Source organism: Camelina sativa, chromosome 12, assembly GCF_000633955.1.
Source record: "Camelina sativa cultivar DH55 chromosome 12, Cs, whole genome shotgun sequence".
NCBI lineage: Eukaryota > Viridiplantae > Streptophyta > Magnoliopsida > Brassicales > Brassicaceae > Camelina > Camelina sativa.
This window is the reverse complement of record NC_025696.1, coordinates 7489375-7507191: the sequence shown is the minus strand read 5'-3', so window position 1 is coordinate 7507191 and position 17817 is coordinate 7489375. Positions and strand designations below refer to the sequence as shown.

The following is a 17817-nucleotide window of genomic DNA, read 5'->3' as shown; positions in this document are numbered from 1 at the left end:
ATCGATCGGAGACTGGGGTTGATGATCGGCGACGGACGACGATGGAGAGAAACGTCGAGAAAATGCTGAACAAAGTATCAGTCGCGTTCTTAAGCATCGGAACAGTGATAATGGTGATGATGATTCTCCAGACGCCTAAAACTTGTATTTCACCAGAAGCACCGTCGAGATCTCATACGCATTTCCCGAGATCCACCTGCGATTCATCGCCACGTCAGCATCTTCCTCTCCACAAGAAGAACGATAGAACCTGGTCATCAAAAGCTTGGAAATCGCGTCTCTCATCCTTCTCCGATTACTTCCTTCGGTTTCGCGATCTCGGATTTCTTCAGAATCAAACCAAAGCTCTCTGTCTCTCCGCCGGCGCAGGACACGCTCCGATGGCGCTTTCTCAGATCGGATTAGCTGATGTGACCGCGGTTGAGTTGGTGGATTCGGTTCCGATTGTGAAAAGAGCTGATCCTCATAACCTTCCGTATTTTGACGGTGTTTTTGATTTTGCGTTCACGGCGCATCTTGAAGAAGCTCTGTTCCCGTGGAGGTTTGTGGAGGAGATGGAGAGGACTGTGAGAGGTGGTGGGTTTTGTGTGGTTGCGGTTGATGAATGTGGTGGAGACGAAGTTAGAGACGTTTCTAAGTTGTTTACTAATTCGAAGGTTGTTGATGTTGCCAATGTAACTCTAGAAGGATCCAAAAGGACTAGTATACTTTTCCAAGTTCAAGACTCTCCTACATGATTGGTGTGTTTTATCTTCCATTGCTCTCTTTTGATTGCAATGAAACATAGTTGATGATGTGTGTATTTGTGCAGGAGGTTCAGTAGACCATACTTGTTTTGAATGCTATAGAGCAACACAGTTGATGGAAGCTGCAATGTTTCTTGCGAATTCAAAGATCAACAAAATCTTTCGATATCTTCTCTTTGAAGTTAGGTTCTGATCTAAAAATTTCTTAGGAATCTTGGTGCTTTGCTAACAAGTAAAGAACTTTCTACAACTTTTGAAGAGTTTAGTGGGGTTATACATGCAACTGTGTCGGAGGCTCAGCTCAAATGTACTATTGGAGCTAAGCAACATATCATTGACTCATTCTTCTGGAAAATAGTTAATTCTGATCGGTTAATAACATGTACAAGCAGATTTCTTTTTGTTTTAAGACTCTAAAGATTATGTGCACATATATTTCATTACAGTTTCAGTTGTATGTATTGCTTTGAAGTTGAAAAAAAGGTTGATACAAACAGAGACTAACGCAACAAAACACACAAGCTTTTCTATATAAGCTGCAACGTATACTTGAACCATACAGATTTGGAAAGACGAAAAACAAACATAGATCTCTTAGACAAAAGTCCATACTACTACCCGAACCTTCATTCATCGTGGATACCTTTTAGTAGTATGCTGTCTTATCTTCACTGATACCAGCGTAGATCTTGGCGCAGTACTCGAACAAGCTGCCATCGAAACACCGCCTAATTGCTTCTTTTGACAAAAACCCTTCTTCATCCCTCGCTAGCAAGTACAAGAGTCCCCACTCCACTTTGCCAGCAATCCTAATACATACAATTAATGCTCTAGTTTACTGCATTCATTCCATAAACTAATTTAAGGGTGAAAAAAGGAGGCTTATATATATGCAGCAATTGTACCATCCGAAAATGTCCCAAGCATCACGATTTCCTTCTGTCATGTCCCATAGTTCCCCAAGACTCAACTTGTCTGGCAAGGTTTTTGCATATTTGCTAAATATCAACTCAAGATTCACCGGCATAAACCTGAAAACCATATGCATCAAACATCATATTTTCTATCAACTAACCGATTCTTTTTCAATATAATGGTCACTCACCTTCCTTCATTGTCATATGTTTGCGAGTCACTTCCATGCTTTGACTTGTGTATGTTGTGTATGTATATAGGGAAGAACGGTGAAGGTAACCACCCCTGCATGATCAAGACAAATACTTAACAAAACGAGCATCGATCTAGCCTGATTGAATACAAAAATTTCCGAGTCTGGAGTACAATCAATAAAGATTTGTGATATATGTCAGATGAGGATGAGAGGTGTTACCGGAAGAGTAGCATAGCTAAGGGCCAAGTTGATAACCGCGGCTATTATAAGCGACCCGATGATATTGAAACCAAGCATTCGCAGTCCTAATCACACGTTGGAATCAAAGTTTCATATATATACTAACGAGAAAAGATGAAACTGAAATATCTATATAACCTATATAGACATATATATATATATACCAGAGTAGGTCTCCCAAGGGTAGATGATGCCATTATCATCGATATCAAAGAAGGCGACATGTTGCTGAAGAACACTAAGTCCGTAATTCTTGTGGCCTGGGGTTCCGTAAGGATGTTCTCTGTCTGGTGCTTGCAATGCTCTCGGCATATCTACACGCATTCCATACATACATAATACATTAATCTGCATATCTAGGAAACAAAACAGGTATGTGTATGTGGAATATCCGAATATGCATGTGCATGTGTGTTAATACATTCATTACTATCATATACGTATCATTTTAAAAATTCATAGATGTCTATATAGTTTATTGAGCGACACCTATATATAAGAAGATCATGAATACACGTGATTATAATTGTATTCAAAAGTTTGGGGGTTGGTTACTGGTTAGTCCTTAGTTATATCCACAAGGGTTTGTTTAGTTCAACCATCTATGTATATATCAATGTATGTTATGTATATGAGTATTGACTACAATTAAGGATAGAAATGGAAGTAAAGAAAAATGTGTTACAAGGTTTAGGAAGTCTATCATCCAGGTCAACACGAGCACGGCGATGGTAAGTGACCGGCGCGTAAGGAGCCACCGTAGCCATTGCGTCTCTCTCCATCATCTCCGTTTTCGTACCCATCTCTCTCTCTATCTCTTTATCTCTATCTATCTAGACTGAGTGCAATGTATATGTGTGTTTTAGTGAAAGAGTAATGAGGTGGTATACTAATAAGAATTGGTTTGATTGATGTGCGTGGCGAACATGCACGCGCCGATGAAAGCAGCGATTGACATCTCTTTTCTTGTCCTTGACGCACCTCTCTTCTCTCTTCCTCTGTCTTACACTTGACATGACTCTGACGACACGTTTGCTTCCATGTTTCATCACTCTTTCTTTTCTTGTCTGCCCGCTAAAATCAGTAATCTGAGATTACTAACCTCAACGCAAACAATGTATTGGGCCTCTGTGTTTTTATTGAAGGCCCAACTTCGAGTTCTAACACCACTCGCTACTCTAGTGCGTGTTCAATACTCACTCTCTATGAAGAGAAACAGAAGAAAATATTCAATTTCGAGCTCTGCTCATTGGAACTCCATGATATACAGTTTTGTGCTAGTACTAGTATATATACGAAGTTGTAGAGAAAAGTTCATAATGTATTAAGAAAACTTCACACAATTTCTTTTGTACAAGAAGTCTGAGCCTGAAAAGTTAATAACCAAACACACGCACACAAGTTAACACCAAGTTTCATAGATTAAATATAAAACTCAATGACCGGCTGATGGATTTGTTAGGTACTCGAGTGACTTCTTCAAATGTTCCACAGCAGTCGAGACTTCATCGAAAGCCAAAGCTCCCACAGCGAATCTAGCAGCCTTGTGTGCCTCTGCAATCTTCTCAGGCCCTGGCTGGTAGCTGCTGCTGTCGTAATGGTACTTCTGAGCTGGACTCGGTGAAGGATCTAGCACCGGAGCGACATTGACACGTCCGTTTGATGAGTAAGGCGGAGGAGGAGGAGCAGATGAGAAGCTTGTGGAAGAAGGAGCAGGTGCAGAATGCGGGGAAGAATAGTAAGGTTCTGGGTTTTGGTAGTGAGAGGGGTAGTGCGGAGAAGTGGATGGGAGGGTGCTTTCACTAAAACTAGGATATGATTGGAAATTAGGGAGAGAATTTGGAGAAGTCTCATGAGATGGGTAGTTTTGTGGTGGCGGCATGTGTTGTGGCGGGTCTTGGTGATATGGTTGATGGTTGTAAGGATGCTGCTGGTAAGGGGAGTCTGATGGTCCTGAGGGAGGAGGAAGGTGATCGTTGGAAGGGTAAGAAGACGGTGGTGGAGGCGGCACATCTGTGGGATAATCGTTTTTAGGAGTGTCATAAAACCTGGGAGGTAGAGGGTGTTGTGGTACTTCAGGGAAGTGATGATGGCTAGAATCATCATTTGAATCATGGGATGAATCAGGCTCTGATTTATGATGACTTGTTATGTTGGAAGCACTGGCATCGAGATCCTGTAGATGATAAACATACACAAATGATAAGTAAATTAAGTTGATGCAGATGTTCATGGCTTAAAATTTCTCTAAGATAATAATTGTGTTCTATCATAGTGTTACGACAGTTGATACAGCAAAGATCTAGAAGTAGACAGTTGGGTGCAGATTTGTGTGTCTCTAGCTAGATTATATGATCAGCGTGATGTAAGTTCTATGAAGATATGCGTCCGCACCACATTCTTTGATTTATGGGACATAGTACACGGTAGGCTAATATTCAGATATTCCAAAACCATAAAACTGCGAAGAAGAGAAACTTACATAGGAGCCACTAGGACCGCTTGATGGGATGGATAAATCATCTTCATTATCAACAGGGTCACCTGGAGTGGGCTTCCTTCCTTCTTTAATGGCTTTCCTTATGTCAGCAGCCTTCCAAACAGCATACTTCTGTTTCTGTTCTATCTGTCAATTGGAAGCCATTACATATAAATATGTCAATCACCTAATACAGCCGCCTATTAAGGTGCGAGGTTTTGATTTGAGATGTTTAACTGTAAAGTGAACTAAAAAAGTTGGAACTCACATCAGGAGGTACCGCACCAAACTGACTCAGAATTTCAAAGAAGATGCTTGCGGCATAAAAGGTTTTGGCAGTGCCCCTGTCACAAAAACAACAGAGTTAATATGGAAAATCCATCACAAGCTTCTGTAAGGGAGTCACGTGAATGCAGGTGTTAACACTAATAAAATAGTGGAATGCAACTGAACTAATACTAGACAAAGAATGAATCTACGGAAACGGGATAATTCGACTCATTGAAATAGTGTTGACGGTAACCCTAACATTAGTAGAGAGAGAGCCATTCAATATAAAAATCAGAAATAAGAAAGCCAAAAAAAACTTACAAGTCGGCTCTTCCTGCACGATCCTGCTTGTCCGCCTTAGCAAAGACACTTAGTGCAAACCCCTCCACATGCATATTGTCATCTGGGGACAGGTTCAATGATTTCTTATCCTGTAGTTACACAAAAACATGACCAAAAAAAAACTGAAACCAGTCAAGAAATTGACTCATAAAATCTGTCATAAATATGATCACGTAGACGTTACACTATAGATAAGAACACATATGATAAGGTGGATCATCATAGCTGGTTATAAATAAATCCAAGAATAAACTATTTCACCATAAGTGTTCTTGCTTACACATGCGTTTTCCCAATAACGTGAACCAACCTAAGCTATGTTTAGACTTAAAGCCTCCTTAGCAAACAGACAACATATAACGATATAATAAAATCAATCAGATGATGAAAACTACTAAGAATTAATCCTAAGATAGACAGATGAAATAAATCAGAAAAAAATCAGAATTAAGAAAGTTAAAGGAGGGGACCTTTTCGAGTTGATTAATGAGAGACATGAGAATCGAATTGGTGGTCTTAGTTCTCTCGCTCTGCGGAATCTTCAATCCTCGCTCCATGGCATATAGCCGACCTAATCAATCACCCACACCCAAATCAATTGCGATTACAACACCAAAACAAGTCTTAATTAAAAAAATACAAAACGAAGAACAGATAGATCATAAAAATCAATCGCAGAACTCGATCATCATCTAGGTTTATGCTAGGTTACATAAATAAATAAGAAAAAAAAAACGGAACGCACAGTAATAAGCAACAAGTGGTTCATGCTTCTGCAACTCGTCAGCTCGTTGCAGGTAAGGCAGAAGAGTCCTCGCTGGTTCGTTTGCGTTCGACATAGATTCTTTCTTCTTCAACTGTTCTCTTCTCCTATTGTTATTAATGTCTTAATGAGGAGAACAGTTGAAGAAATTTTCCTGATATTAACGCGCTTCTGATTGGGACAAAATCCCCTGATTCGGATTGCAAACTAGAAACGGCGCCGTAGTGAAGTCCTAAACCTTCTTGCAGAAAACCCCTCGAAGTTCTCTAATATTTACATCTCTTCACAACCATTATTAATTTTATTAGATTTACACCCCAATGTTTATTACGATTTTGCCCAGATATAACTATAATAACTTCAAATAGAACCCTGTATTTTCCATTCACCAAACCAGTCACTTCACATTAGTCATGCTACCAAAGAAGCTTCACTACGACATTTCTGAAAGATTAAAAAATTGAGTTAATGAATACAGAGACATAAACATCTATGTAACATTCTACTCTCAATGTCTTTGTCTTGTTTTTAGGTGTTTTGTTTCTTAGACATCACTCACTCCCAATTAGCAACTAACAAAAAGTGTAAGTAAGCACTTCAACTCTCTTTGATATTGTCACGGTGAGGCCATAACTGGATCAGCACGAGAAACTGGAGATGCAGCATCCTCTTTCGTAGTTGCTACAAGGTTCGAAGGAGAAGCTATCTTGTTGAGACTGTCTCTCTTGGACTTGCTTCCGTTCTGGCTTGAGTTCATAGATAAACGCCTTATAGGAGTTTCGTTGAGCCCTCCTCCGTTAGCTCGTGTTCCCACTGGTTTCTTGGAACTGATGGGTCTTGCAGGGCTTGGTTTAGACCCGAAGGCCGAGTCTTGATCTGTGTGTGGCTGTTCTTGCTGCTTTTTCTGTTCCTGATAATAATAATAAGGCAAATATTAGTTTATAAGAAATCAGGTTCAACAATCAGATTATCACAGGATGCTTAAAACTTACTTTCAGTCTCCGCTTCTCATCTTCTCGTTCTTGCCTAAGCATAGTGTATTCATCTAGCATGGCGAGCAGAGGAACGCCATCGTACTCAAAAGACATACTGTTATCCTCTTCCCATGCCCGGGTTTTAGTAACCAATGTGTCAACCATTGCTTGCACAAACAAAACAGGATATATCCTTCAGTCTCGGTTTAGTTTCATGTGTAACAGATCAGGGAGAACCTCAGAAATTACCGGTAATCTTGCTGACCAGAATCCGGGCTTTCTCAGCTCTCTTGAGATTCAAATGCGCACCTCGGCTTGCACTATACCTGTTCTGATCCTGTTATTCAAGAACAAAATCCAAAAGAATCATCACACTGAAACTTCTGTTTTTTTAATAATGTATTCAATATCATTGCCAATGTTAACATACTCGGTTGTAGTCTTCGAGCCAGCTCTCTTCCTCACAAGCTGACATCCATTTCTCAACTCGGTCCAAAATTTCTTTTCTACTAAAGGCTTCTTCCTTAGCCTTTGCGATCTGGCTATCCATGTCAGCGAGTAGTTCAGAAGGTTCAGTATTTCCAGCATCAATCAACGACATGATCCTCTCACGTACAACCTCTGGTTTCACTTCTATGTGAGCTCGAGCATATATCTCCTCAAGCTCGGTTTGCTTCTTGAATGCAATTTCCTTCATTCTGCTGGATTTCAGTTGGTCAAGCCTATCCACTTCCACCTCAGCCTTCAAGAGTTCACAGGATTTGTTTAAAAACAGTTACTTATCATATTCATTGATCGGTAACATTATGAGTTTTACAATACCTGCTCAATCAGATCAAGTGCTAGAGCACCAGAAACAGTCACTTCATGAACTGAAGCTGAGATATGACAGGTAACATGGTCAAAAAGCTCCCTTTCCTCATCAGGAGTATCCATCAGATTCCACAGATCAGTTAGCTGAGTAGCTAGCTCTTGAAGCTGAACAAACCAAGATCCATTATTGAAATCCACAAACAAGAGAGTTTCAGCACAACTTATCAAACTTCAAATTCATCCATCAGTTTGATATTCAATAGTTGAACTATAAAGGGATTTCAACATATGTCCAGCCTAACTGACCATGAATTTGACTAACCTTTTTAAGTCTTTGCATCTTATCTTCTTTAAGAGTCAAGACAGTCTTAGCCAACCTGGCAAGTGTTTCATTGCTAATGCTCTTGGTTTGAACACCATTAGCCTCATCTAAGCTCGGATGAACTTCAGTGACAGTGCTTAAGAAATCTAAACCAAGGACGGCACACAGATCATGCACCGTGCTCACAAACTCGAGCACTTTCTGTAACCTATCACTCTGCCAAAACATAGAGCAGTTTTAGTTCTGACCTGAACTAATAATAAGGCAAACATAAACCACACATCACCATATCCAAACAAACACTTTACCTTCTCCTTCTGAAGCTCTTGGAGTTTCCTCTGGAAGTCATCTAATCTCTTAAGCGACAAGTCAGACTCGTCAACAACATGAGGCCCATTATTCAAACCGCCAGCAATCTCTTCACATATCTTCTGAATCTGTGATTGTACATCAGAGAACGCCCGGACCCTTTCCTCTTTCTGTTGCCAAAGTTGTTCAAGAGCAGGTGCTATTGCAGAAAGCTGTTCTTTGATCGTCCCTGAACTCTTATCTGGCTGCAATCGATACAAAGACAATGAATCATCCTGTAACCATCTAATAATCTCAATCCACTGCTAGACGTGAAGTTACTTACAATATCAATGTAGCTCTTTTCCCCTAGAGCAGATGTGAGATTGGAAAGTTCGACAGTGGCATCAGACAAGGTCTGAAGAAGCTCTGCGCGAGATTTTGCAGCCAGCTCAACCTTCTTTTTGTAAACATTGAGACACTCTTCCTCAATCTGAAGAAGCAGTTTGTCTCGTTCCTCATCACTCTCACCAACTTCATCCCATATTTCCTATAAAAGAAAGTGTAACCATTGATTTCTTGGAACCATACTACTACTACTACAAAGGCTAGGTTGTGTTGTGTATGTTGCAAAATTTACCTGCAACTTCTGTAGTAAAGTGCCACAAGTAATTTCTCCAACGAGAGGATTCTCAGTTTCCGTCACTGCCATTATTAGAAGGTTTCCTACAACAATAAAAGAGAACCCTTTAGCTAAAAATACGCTAAAAGAAAACAAAGTTGCAATCTTTATCGGAAACCCAATTGAATCAGAAACAGCATTTGAACCTCGGAACCAAACCCTTAAGCAAGACCCAAAAATGCAAGAATGGTGAAGCTCTTTAACAAGAAAAAGAAAGCAGTATAAGATGAAACTTAAGCAAAGACGAGCATTGCTGCTGCATTGGTGATATAAAAGCAAAGCAAGAACTCAAACAGTCAAAAAAAGAAAGTAAAAGAGTCAATGCCTTGAAACTAAACGAATCAAGCAGTAGAAGAAGATGGCTTTCTTACCGAAATCGATATTGAATCCTAGTTTAGTGTTTCCTTTTTTAATCGTCCTCTCTTTTTAGATCTGAAGCTCTCCGATGAAAAGTCACTGTGATGGTGAGAGAGAAAGCATAGGAAACAGAGAAATCTCAAAAACTATGGTTATGGAGGTTGGGAAACGGGAGAAATGGGTCCCACTTTACGGAACTCAATAATTAATGAGATAAAAACACTACAACTACAAAAAAGGTGAGCGCACTGATGAGTGATGACCCCTCGTTGACTCATCATGTAAAGGGCCTTACTTATTATGGGCTTTCTGAAATAAACGACCCAGCCCAAATAGTAGTTTAAATGATACGTGTCGTTCATTCCTATATAAACGTGAGTAGCGCGACATGAATAGTTTATTTGTAATTCTGGTTTTTCTAATTCGGCAAAAATGATTGAACTCACCGCTAATAAAGTAATATAGGTGCTCTCATCCACCACCTCTCTCCCTCCTTCTTCTTCCCCCTCACCTTAGAGATTCTTCACATTCTTATTTTCATTCATCTCTATCATCCTATACCACATTTATCCAGAAGCTTCACTTTTGTAAGTTCATCCTTCTCTTTCATTTGCAACTCTTGTATCCCATTTGTTTCTAACCAATCGAATGTGTTGGTCAAAATGTAACTTTTATTGAATATGACATCTTTGTTGTGCTTTGATACATCATCATTTAGATTTATAGGCTTTTACACATTCAATCTAAATCCTCTGTTAATGCTTGTTACGCAAGTTATCTCTTTTGAATATGTTTGTGCTCATTAAGACGTGACATTTTGAAAATACAAGAAACTCAAATCATCATCGTTGACTGATTTAAAATAATCCTTAAGGAACTGAGAGCACTTGCCTATAGATCTCGATGGCAAGGGAGAAAGATCTCAATCCACATTCTCCACGAATTAGAAAGCTGAGGGAGAATAGCCAGACTAATACACCTACCTCTCGAATGAGTAGTAACCAGAGAGATAACCATTACCCCAACATTCCTAATTCACCAAGGGATTACAATTATGCTCCTAGCTCTCCCACTGCCCGCATTCGCCACCGCAGGCGATCAAGCGAGGTATCTATATAACGTCAAACGCTCTTTTTCTGGTTCAATTTCTTGAGATTTCTTGAATTGATTTGATTGTCTTTTTCAGAATTTAGCTGAGGTGAACAGAAGCAATGTAAGCAGAGTAAGCAATTTGTTGCTTGGTGATAGGAACAAGTACCAATCAATGTGGATAAGGACATGCTCATCTCTCTGGATGCTCGGTGGAGTTATGTTTATAATCTACATGGGCCATCTCTACATCTGGGCTATGGTTGTGGTTATACAGATATTCATGGCTAGAGAGCTCTTCTTTCTTCTCAGAAGAGCTCATGAAGAGCGTCGCTTACCTGGTTTCAGACTCTTGAATTGGCACTTCTTCTTCACGGCTATGTTGTTTGTCTATGGACGTATACTTCAACAGCAGCTTGTGAACACTGTTTCTTCAGACAGATTTATCTACAAGCTTGTGAGTGGTCTAATCAAGTACCAGATGATTATTTGGTACTTCTTGTACATTTCAGGTTTGTGTGTGTGTTTCTTTCTTCTCATTCTTCTTCTTCATCAACATCACTCACATTTCTGAAATTTGCTAACAGTTTCATTTCCATTAAGGTTTCATATGGTTTATCCTTACGTTGAAGAAGAAGACGTATAGGTATCAGTTTGGGCAATACGCTTGGACACATATGATCCTTATCGTTGTGCTTGCTCAATCTTCTTTCATCGTTGCCAATATATTTGAAGGCATCTTCTGGTAATATGGATTCAAATGTAACAAGTCGTTTTCCCCGGGTCCTAAACTTCTTGCTTCTAAAATGGATAAAAATATATGCAGGTTTCTTATGCCAGCAGCGGTTATTGCTATGAACGATGTAGCGGCTTATTTCTTCGGTTTCTATTTCGGGAAAACTCCGCTCATCAAGTTGTCTCCAAAGAAAACATGGGAAGGTTACGTTGGAGCATCTGTAGCAACCATAATCTCTGCGTTTTTTGTAATAATCATCTTAAATCATTTGATCCCTATACTTGTAACCCTTTCTTTTTGTCTCAAGACTGATAGAGTATATGCTTCTTACAACAGTTTGCAAATGTCTTAGGCCAATTCCAATGGCTTACATGTCCAAGGAAGGTAACCAAAAATGAAGTCTCCATTGCGATGTTTTCGTCTTGGCCTTTACTTAATCGTTATGTTACATCTTTTGCAGGATTTTTCGACTGGTTGGCTTCATTGTGACCCAGGCCCTCTCTTCAGGCCAGAGTATTACTCATTGCCCTCTTGGATTGCTCCATATGTAAGCAATTTAGTACCTTTTCATGAGAACTAGACAACGATGTTGTCTTGTATAAGTCTTTGTTGAAACTGAACTCTGTTGCTTAACAGTCTCCATGGAAAGAGATCTCGATTCTGCCTGTCCAATGGCATGCTTTCTATTTCGGTCTATTCGCATCCGCTATAGCACCTTTTGGTGGTTTCTTCGCAAGCGGTTTCAAAAGAGCTTTCAAGATCAAGGTTAGACAATTTCAAACATTCAGAAGGTTTTGTTTCCACAGAGCGAATCTTAACTTGGTTTTGTCGCTTTGACAGGATTTCGGAGACAGCATACCAGGACATGGAGGATTTACAGATAGAATGGATTGCCAAGTAAGACCCACTAAGATTGACATTGACAACAGATGAAATATGATGATTTTTCATAGTTTTAACCCAATCTTGTTGCCTCAACAGAATGTTATGTCGTTTTTCGCATACATCTACATCCATTCGTTCATTGTAAATCAGTACAGCGTCGAGATGATCCTAGACCAGGTTAGAATCATAATTCACTTAAAATAACGTAAGAGGCATTGTAAATATTTGATTGTATTATACCTGCAGATATCAAGGGGTCTGGGACATGAGGAGCAGAAAATGCTTTATGTAAAGCTCGGAGAGATTCTTCAAGATAAGTTAGAGGGGATGTTTTAAAGAAATGAGGGTGACTCTGTTTTCAGCTTCTTTCCCTTTGGTTAGCTTCTGGTTGTATCAGACCATGTAAAACCATAATTTGTATCAGATTAATCAATTAAAACTGTAAAATTGTATTTCCCCATGCAATTAAAGCTTCAGGGAGATCGAGGAAACGGACACAGAAGCAGGATTTCTCCTGCAAATGCCATGTCCAGCAACTTATGCGAGATCTTTGTTCATCTAATGAATAACCAAACCACAAGAGAAAACTATGACTCAAAAGTCTCGAGAAGATGTTCATGAACTCGAAACATAGAACCGTAGCAAAATTTATGAAAACCAACTAACTTCTTCTTAAGCATCAGACTCTTTCTTTTCTTCTTCGCTCTCTCCTCCCTGGGTAACACCGACCTCAGCTGGTCTTATAACTCTATCATAGAGCGTGTATCCATACTGCACATATAGACACCCATAGTTACTAATTGGTTTTTAAGACTATAATACAATATGGAATAAAAAAAGAGAGAAAGAATTGAGCAAACTTTAAATATTTACCTTCAAGACATGAGCAACTGTGCCTTCTGGCTTAGAAGGGTCAGGGACTTGGAACACTGCGTTATGTCTGTTTGGATCAAACGGCTCGTTTGTAGGATCATACTTCTCCATACCAAATTTCTTAAATACCTGCAGTAGCACACAGATTTAATTTAACCGGTCTCATCTCCATTGCTTAACTTTAAGGTCTTATAACTACATAAGTTGATATTTACCTCAGCTAGCTGTTTCTCAGTCATCTCCACTCCTTCTAAAAGGGTCTTTAATAATGGAGTAGCTCCAGTCGAATCTTCTTTCGACGTGTCAAGCTTTGAGAAGCTTTCTTTGACAACCGAAGAAGCTCTTCCGAGATTATCCGCCACATCCAAAAGGCTCTTCGCAAAATTCTGCATACATATAGTGTACATATGTAACTTAAGCAAACTATTATTGGAAGTAAAAAGCAGCAAACCAAGTTCTAGTAGCAGACTAACCTGTACGGCATACTTTTTGGTGTTTTCAGCATCACGTCTTGTTCTGTCCATGACATTCTCCATCTCAGCGTAAGTACGAAGAACTTTATCTTTCATTTGCTTAATCTGTTCATCCTTTTCAGACAGTAGCACTTCCTTCTCAGCTAGGAGCTTCACCAAATCATCCGCTGACAACTCATCACCATCACTCTCAGAATCTGAACTAGAAGATGCAGCAGCTCGTTTAGCACTTTTCCGCTTACTTTCTGCAGAACCAGTCACAGGATCTTTCGATTCAGAGTCAATTCCTGATTCATTTGCCTCGGCTGTAGCTTTCTCTTCACTTGCTTCAGTGTTGCTTTTCTTCTCATCTGATTCAGGCGAGGTAGATGAAGCAAAAGAGAACCTTTGAAGTGCAAACGAATCCAGAGAAACCTGAGCTGGAACAAGCTGCCCCCAACAAAACGATGCGAAATGGATAAATCTCAGTGAAATGAATCAAAGCAAACACCCTATCGAAATCTAAGGCAGAAACGAAAGAGCATCAACTCATTTACACATACATCTGAAAATTCAAACCACATGAGATCAAGGAAACATCATTTCTATAAAACACTGAATTGAGGTCAGATAGGAGAAACCCTTAAACCCTAACAAAACCCTGAATCTAAATTCGGCAAGGAAAGTGATGAAATTTGAGTCAAAAATCAAACCTTGTGTGAGTAGTCGCGAACGAGGGAGTGATACCGACTCGAAAAGATAGGAGTCTGGTTCCTCGTCTGAAGAGTGACGGCGGAGAGAGAGGAGCGCAAACCCGCGCTGCGGGAAACTCGCGACAAGATTCTCGAAACCAACATGACGGGGGAGACAATCAGAGATCAAGATGAGTAGAGAAGAGAATCGAATCGAAATGTAATTGAATTGAGGAAATTGCAGAGGCACACACAGCCGTGCTTGGTGGAGAAGAGAATACACAATTCTCACTTTGGGGTTTTTTGGCAATTTACGTAAATACCCTTACCGATGCACGAGCGGTGTGGCTGAGACTGACTGATTTGATCCGGCGAGTCAGTGAGGGTAATATCGTCAATACTCAATATAGCAATTTGAGAAGTCTCTAGAAAGAAAGAAAAGGCACTTGTATTTTTTGGGACAGACACAGTCCACCGTACTCCTGGTCCTGATTGGGCATATTAGTCCTACACCTACTTAATCAGAACAAATAGTAGTACAATACTACAATAGTATGTTTCTCATATACTAACTACTCAAGTAAAAAATTATAGAGGTTGTGTAGATTTGACTTCATTTGGATGGGAGAATGTGAAAAATTTAATGTTCAACTACTTACTTATCTATAATTCAACAACTACTTAATTGGGCTAATATAGCCTATAGGAGTATTACATTTCTTTTGTTTTTACCTTGTACTATTCTCGTTAATTCAAAAACGCAAACCTGTGTTAGAAGTTAGAACACACCTGTCAATGGGAAGCTAGCCCACATCTATAGCTTTTTTTAAGAGACAAACAAACAAAACAAAAAAGTTGAACAATAAATATGAGCTTTGGTTGAGACTAAACAAATTTAAAGTTACTTTTTGGCCAATGTCACATTTGACGCATGAGAGACGCTTTCTTGCCGTTACTTGTTATTGTCTTGTCGTTGCAACAACCACAACTATGGTTGAACTAAAAAGCCCTGAAACGTGCAACAGAGTTTCACAAAATATCTCAGATTTTAATCAAATAAGACTCCATTGTAGCTTCCGAGATTTAAAGCTTTTGCTTGACTAAGTGCAAACAATCTTTAGACTGAAGTCTCTGTCTGCAACCCAAAAAAAAAAAGATATATATTGGAGTAAAAGAGACGAGAAGAGAGACTAGAGCATTGTGCGTGAACCCGGTAAAAAAGGAAGATGCGTTACATATATCTGAAGCATGCAAGGGTATGAAGAATCCTTCTCTACTTTTTAAGTAATTCTGGCTTGTCTGTCTCTCTCTTTTAAGTAGCTATAAATACGGCCCTCTGCTGTAAAACTAATAAAGAAACTCTCAAATCATTTTCAGCTCCATTACTCACCTCAACTAACTCTCTGATGGCCAAAAACATACAGAGACAAATCAGACTAAAGAGTATTTAATAAGCATCATCTAATAAAGGGCCTAGCCTATTAACTACTACACAAATCGAAATCTTTTTATGCCAGGTTCGATAGAAGGTACCTCTCTTTCTCCAACTTTAAATGCTTGATCCATTTGTTTCTTCCCAATCAAATCGTGAGGTTCTTGTTTTGCAGAAACAAACTTGTGTAAAATCATGCTGCGAAACAGAGTTCTTGCGTTCTTGGTGCTCACAGCTCAGCTCTTGGTGATGGTACCTGAAACAAGTGCGAAAGTTCTTGCACTTATCGTATTTGGGGACTCCACCGTGGATTCAGGAAACAACAACCAGATTTCTACAGTTCTAAAAAGTAACTTCCAGCCGTATGGCCGAGATTACTTAGATGGCAAAGCAACCGGGAGATTCTCAAACGGTCGGATTGCACCAGATTTCATTTCTGAAGGTTTGGGACTCAAGAACGCAGTCCCTGCCTACCTAGATCCAGAATACAACATCGTAGACTTTGCCACTGGTGTCTGTTTCGCTTCAGCTGGTACCGGCTTAGACAATGCAACCTCTTCTGTGTTAGTAAGTCAAGTCAAGCATACTCATATGTCTTAAAACTTATATATGTCCTAATAGTAGTGAAATTAGATTTCATACTCCTAGTTAAGCTAAAACTGACATGTTTTTTATTTATTTAAATGTCATGACTTCTCTAAAGTCTGTGATGCCGCTTTGGAAGGAAGTGGAGTACTACAAAGAATACCAGACCAGGCTAAGAAGCTACTTAGGTGAAGAGAAAGCTAATGAGATTATTAAGGAGTCACTATACCTAATTAGTATCGGAACCAACGATTTCCTGGAGAATTACTATCTTCTTCCCCGTAAGTTGAGGAAGTACTCTGTGAGTGAGTACCAAGACTTCCTGATAGGTATCGCAGGAGATTTCGTGAAAGATATTTACAGACTCGGAGCTCGGAAGATGTCTTATTCAGGACTCTCTCCTTTTGGATGCTTGCCCTTGGAAAGAACAACTCAGATCTTTTATGGAAGCAAATGCATCCAAGAATACAACAAAGTGGCTAGAGATTTCAACACCAAGATGAATGAAAAAGTCTCCAAGTTGAACAAAGAACTTGACGGACTCCAGCTTGTGTTTTCAAATCCGTATGATCTGGTTTCAGAAATCCTAAACCACCCTGAAGCATTCGGTTAGTACAAAAGCTTTTCCCAACCACTATAATCCTGCAAAGAGATAAGGCTCTCAAATCAAGAATATTTCTGATAATAAATTAAATGCATTGCAGGTTTTGAAAATGTAAGGAGTGCATGCTGCGGAACAGGATACTATGAGATGAGCTACTTGTGTGATAAAATGAACCCATTCACTTGTTCTGATGCGAGCAAATATGTATTTTGGGACTCATTTCACCCATCAGAGAAGACAAACGGAATCGTAGCAAGCCATATTCTGAAGTACGACTTGTCTCGGTTTCACTGATAGATAAGAAAGGTCCATACCACCAGGCACAATATTTAAACATACTACATTCTTTCTTCTAAAACATAAAACAGTTGTCATTAAGTTTCTTGATATCAGTCAAAAATCAAGCTTCCAGATTGTTGTAAAAGAAACCATTTTTCTTACTTTATGTTCATGTAACTACTTAATAGATGCTGCTGTGATATTATATAAAGATGAATCAGATCAAACTGTTAGACTCATAATGCATAAACCAAAAACACATATATATTTCAATGTATTCCACAATTTAGAGTATCTCTTGGTATTACCATCTGATTCCAAAAGAGGACTATAGAGGAGGACGAATGCAACATTTTTTTGACAAATGCGACGGACGAGAGAAGAAGAGGATGCTACTGGAGAAGCATGAGTGAGACCTTTCGATTAATGGACTTGGAAAGAGGATCGAATTCGAAATTGTGCAATCCGGTTCGGTTTTTCAAACCGTTATAAGCCAAAAACCTAAAAGACAGATTAACCGGTTAAGAGATTTTAATTGTTATTATTATTTTTTTTTTGTCTCTCGCCTTCTCTTTCACAATTCTCAGTTCTCTCAAAGGCAAGACTATGTCCTTGTAGGGTTTAGGGTTTATGATTCAACAATTTCTCAAACAGAGTTTGGGAACGAACCCAAATCAAGCTGAAGTAAACTTGATTGGATGCGGTGGTCGATTGCGACTTCGATTGCTTCAACGGCTAAAGGGTTTCTTCATCTTCATCGTCATTTTCTGAAGAACACTGATCCTGGGTTTGCTCTTGCTCTT

General features: G+C 39.4%; 7 protein-coding genes across 10 annotated transcripts; 3 read left to right on the top strand and 4 right to left on the bottom strand.

The window, feature by feature from the left end:
* LOC104730718 lies at nucleotides 21-1297 on the top strand. Of its 2 annotated transcripts, none has more exons than XM_010449917.2 (2): nucleotides 21-740; nucleotides 821-1297. In XM_010449917.2, exon 1 carries the CDS (start codon nucleotides 42-44, stop codon nucleotides 735-737), a length of 696 nt encoding a protein of 231 aa, XP_010448219.1. In that variant the 5' UTR covers nucleotides 21-41; the 3' UTR covers nucleotides 738-740; nucleotides 821-1297. The 2 variants fall into 2 exon arrangements, with proteins under 2 accessions (XP_010448219.1, XP_010448218.1); XM_010449916.1 differs by having other exon boundaries at nucleotides 812-1220.
* LOC104730716 (peroxygenase 1-like) lies at nucleotides 1182-2945 on the bottom strand. Its single transcript, XM_010449914.2, has 6 exons — nucleotides 2783-2945; nucleotides 2262-2411; nucleotides 2077-2162; nucleotides 1852-1946; nucleotides 1652-1777; nucleotides 1182-1555 (listed from the first exon to the last, which is right to left on the bottom strand). The coding sequence occupies exons 1-6, from the start codon at nucleotides 2898-2900 to the stop codon at nucleotides 1393-1395; spliced, it is 738 nt and encodes a 245-aa protein (XP_010448216.1). The 5' UTR covers nucleotides 2901-2945; the 3' UTR covers nucleotides 1182-1392.
* Nucleotides 3398-6119, bottom strand: LOC104730715 (protein HOMOLOG OF MAMMALIAN LYST-INTERACTING PROTEIN 5). The gene is made up of 6 exons (XM_010449913.2): nucleotides 5934-6119; nucleotides 5659-5759; nucleotides 5168-5277; nucleotides 4845-4920; nucleotides 4580-4723; nucleotides 3398-4273 (listed from the first exon to the last, which is right to left on the bottom strand). Exons 1-6 carry the CDS (start codon nucleotides 6025-6027, stop codon nucleotides 3533-3535), a joined length of 1266 nt encoding a protein of 421 aa, XP_010448215.1. The 5' UTR covers nucleotides 6028-6119; the 3' UTR covers nucleotides 3398-3532.
* On the bottom strand, nucleotides 6366-9569 carry LOC104730714 (65-kDa microtubule-associated protein 2). Its single transcript, XM_010449912.2, has 10 exons — nucleotides 9402-9569; nucleotides 8989-9074; nucleotides 8695-8898; nucleotides 8369-8614; nucleotides 8061-8276; nucleotides 7748-7903; nucleotides 7356-7667; nucleotides 7175-7262; nucleotides 6944-7092; nucleotides 6366-6861 (listed from the first exon to the last, which is right to left on the bottom strand). The coding sequence occupies exons 2-10, from the start codon at nucleotides 9058-9060 to the stop codon at nucleotides 6568-6570; spliced, it is 1737 nt and encodes a 578-aa protein (XP_010448214.1). The 5' UTR covers nucleotides 9061-9074; nucleotides 9402-9569; the 3' UTR covers nucleotides 6366-6567.
* Nucleotides 9835-12588, top strand: LOC104730713 (phosphatidate cytidylyltransferase 3). Of its 2 annotated transcripts, XM_010449911.2 has the most exons (11): nucleotides 9835-9974; nucleotides 10262-10494; nucleotides 10574-10988; nucleotides 11080-11221; nucleotides 11303-11459; nucleotides 11549-11596; nucleotides 11673-11759; nucleotides 11849-11977; nucleotides 12053-12109; nucleotides 12194-12274; nucleotides 12344-12588. In XM_010449911.2, the coding sequence occupies exons 2-11, from the start codon at nucleotides 10291-10293 to the stop codon at nucleotides 12431-12433; spliced, it is 1410 nt and encodes a 469-aa protein (XP_010448213.1). In that variant the 5' UTR covers nucleotides 9835-9974; nucleotides 10262-10290; the 3' UTR covers nucleotides 12434-12588. The 2 variants fall into 2 exon arrangements, with proteins under 2 accessions (XP_010448213.1, XP_019088871.1); XM_019233326.1 differs by lacking the exon at nucleotides 9835-9974 and having other exon boundaries at nucleotides 10169-10494.
* LOC104730712 (protein GrpE) lies at nucleotides 12580-14473 on the bottom strand. The gene is made up of 5 exons (XM_010449909.2): nucleotides 14136-14473; nucleotides 13444-13872; nucleotides 13186-13356; nucleotides 12971-13099; nucleotides 12580-12868 (listed from the first exon to the last, which is right to left on the bottom strand). The coding sequence occupies exons 1-5, from the start codon at nucleotides 14277-14279 to the stop codon at nucleotides 12770-12772; spliced, it is 972 nt and encodes a 323-aa protein (XP_010448211.1). The 5' UTR covers nucleotides 14280-14473; the 3' UTR covers nucleotides 12580-12769.
* LOC104730711 (GDSL esterase/lipase At4g26790-like) lies at nucleotides 15161-17256 on the top strand. Of its 2 annotated transcripts, none has more exons than XM_010449908.2 (5): nucleotides 15161-15370; nucleotides 15539-15643; nucleotides 15722-16113; nucleotides 16250-16739; nucleotides 16836-17256. In XM_010449908.2, the coding sequence occupies exons 2-5, from the start codon at nucleotides 15625-15627 to the stop codon at nucleotides 17027-17029; spliced, it is 1095 nt and encodes a 364-aa protein (XP_010448210.1). In that variant the 5' UTR covers nucleotides 15161-15370; nucleotides 15539-15624; the 3' UTR covers nucleotides 17030-17256. The 2 variants fall into 2 exon arrangements, with proteins under 2 accessions (XP_010448210.1, XP_010448209.1); XM_010449907.2 differs by having other exon boundaries at nucleotides 15492-15643.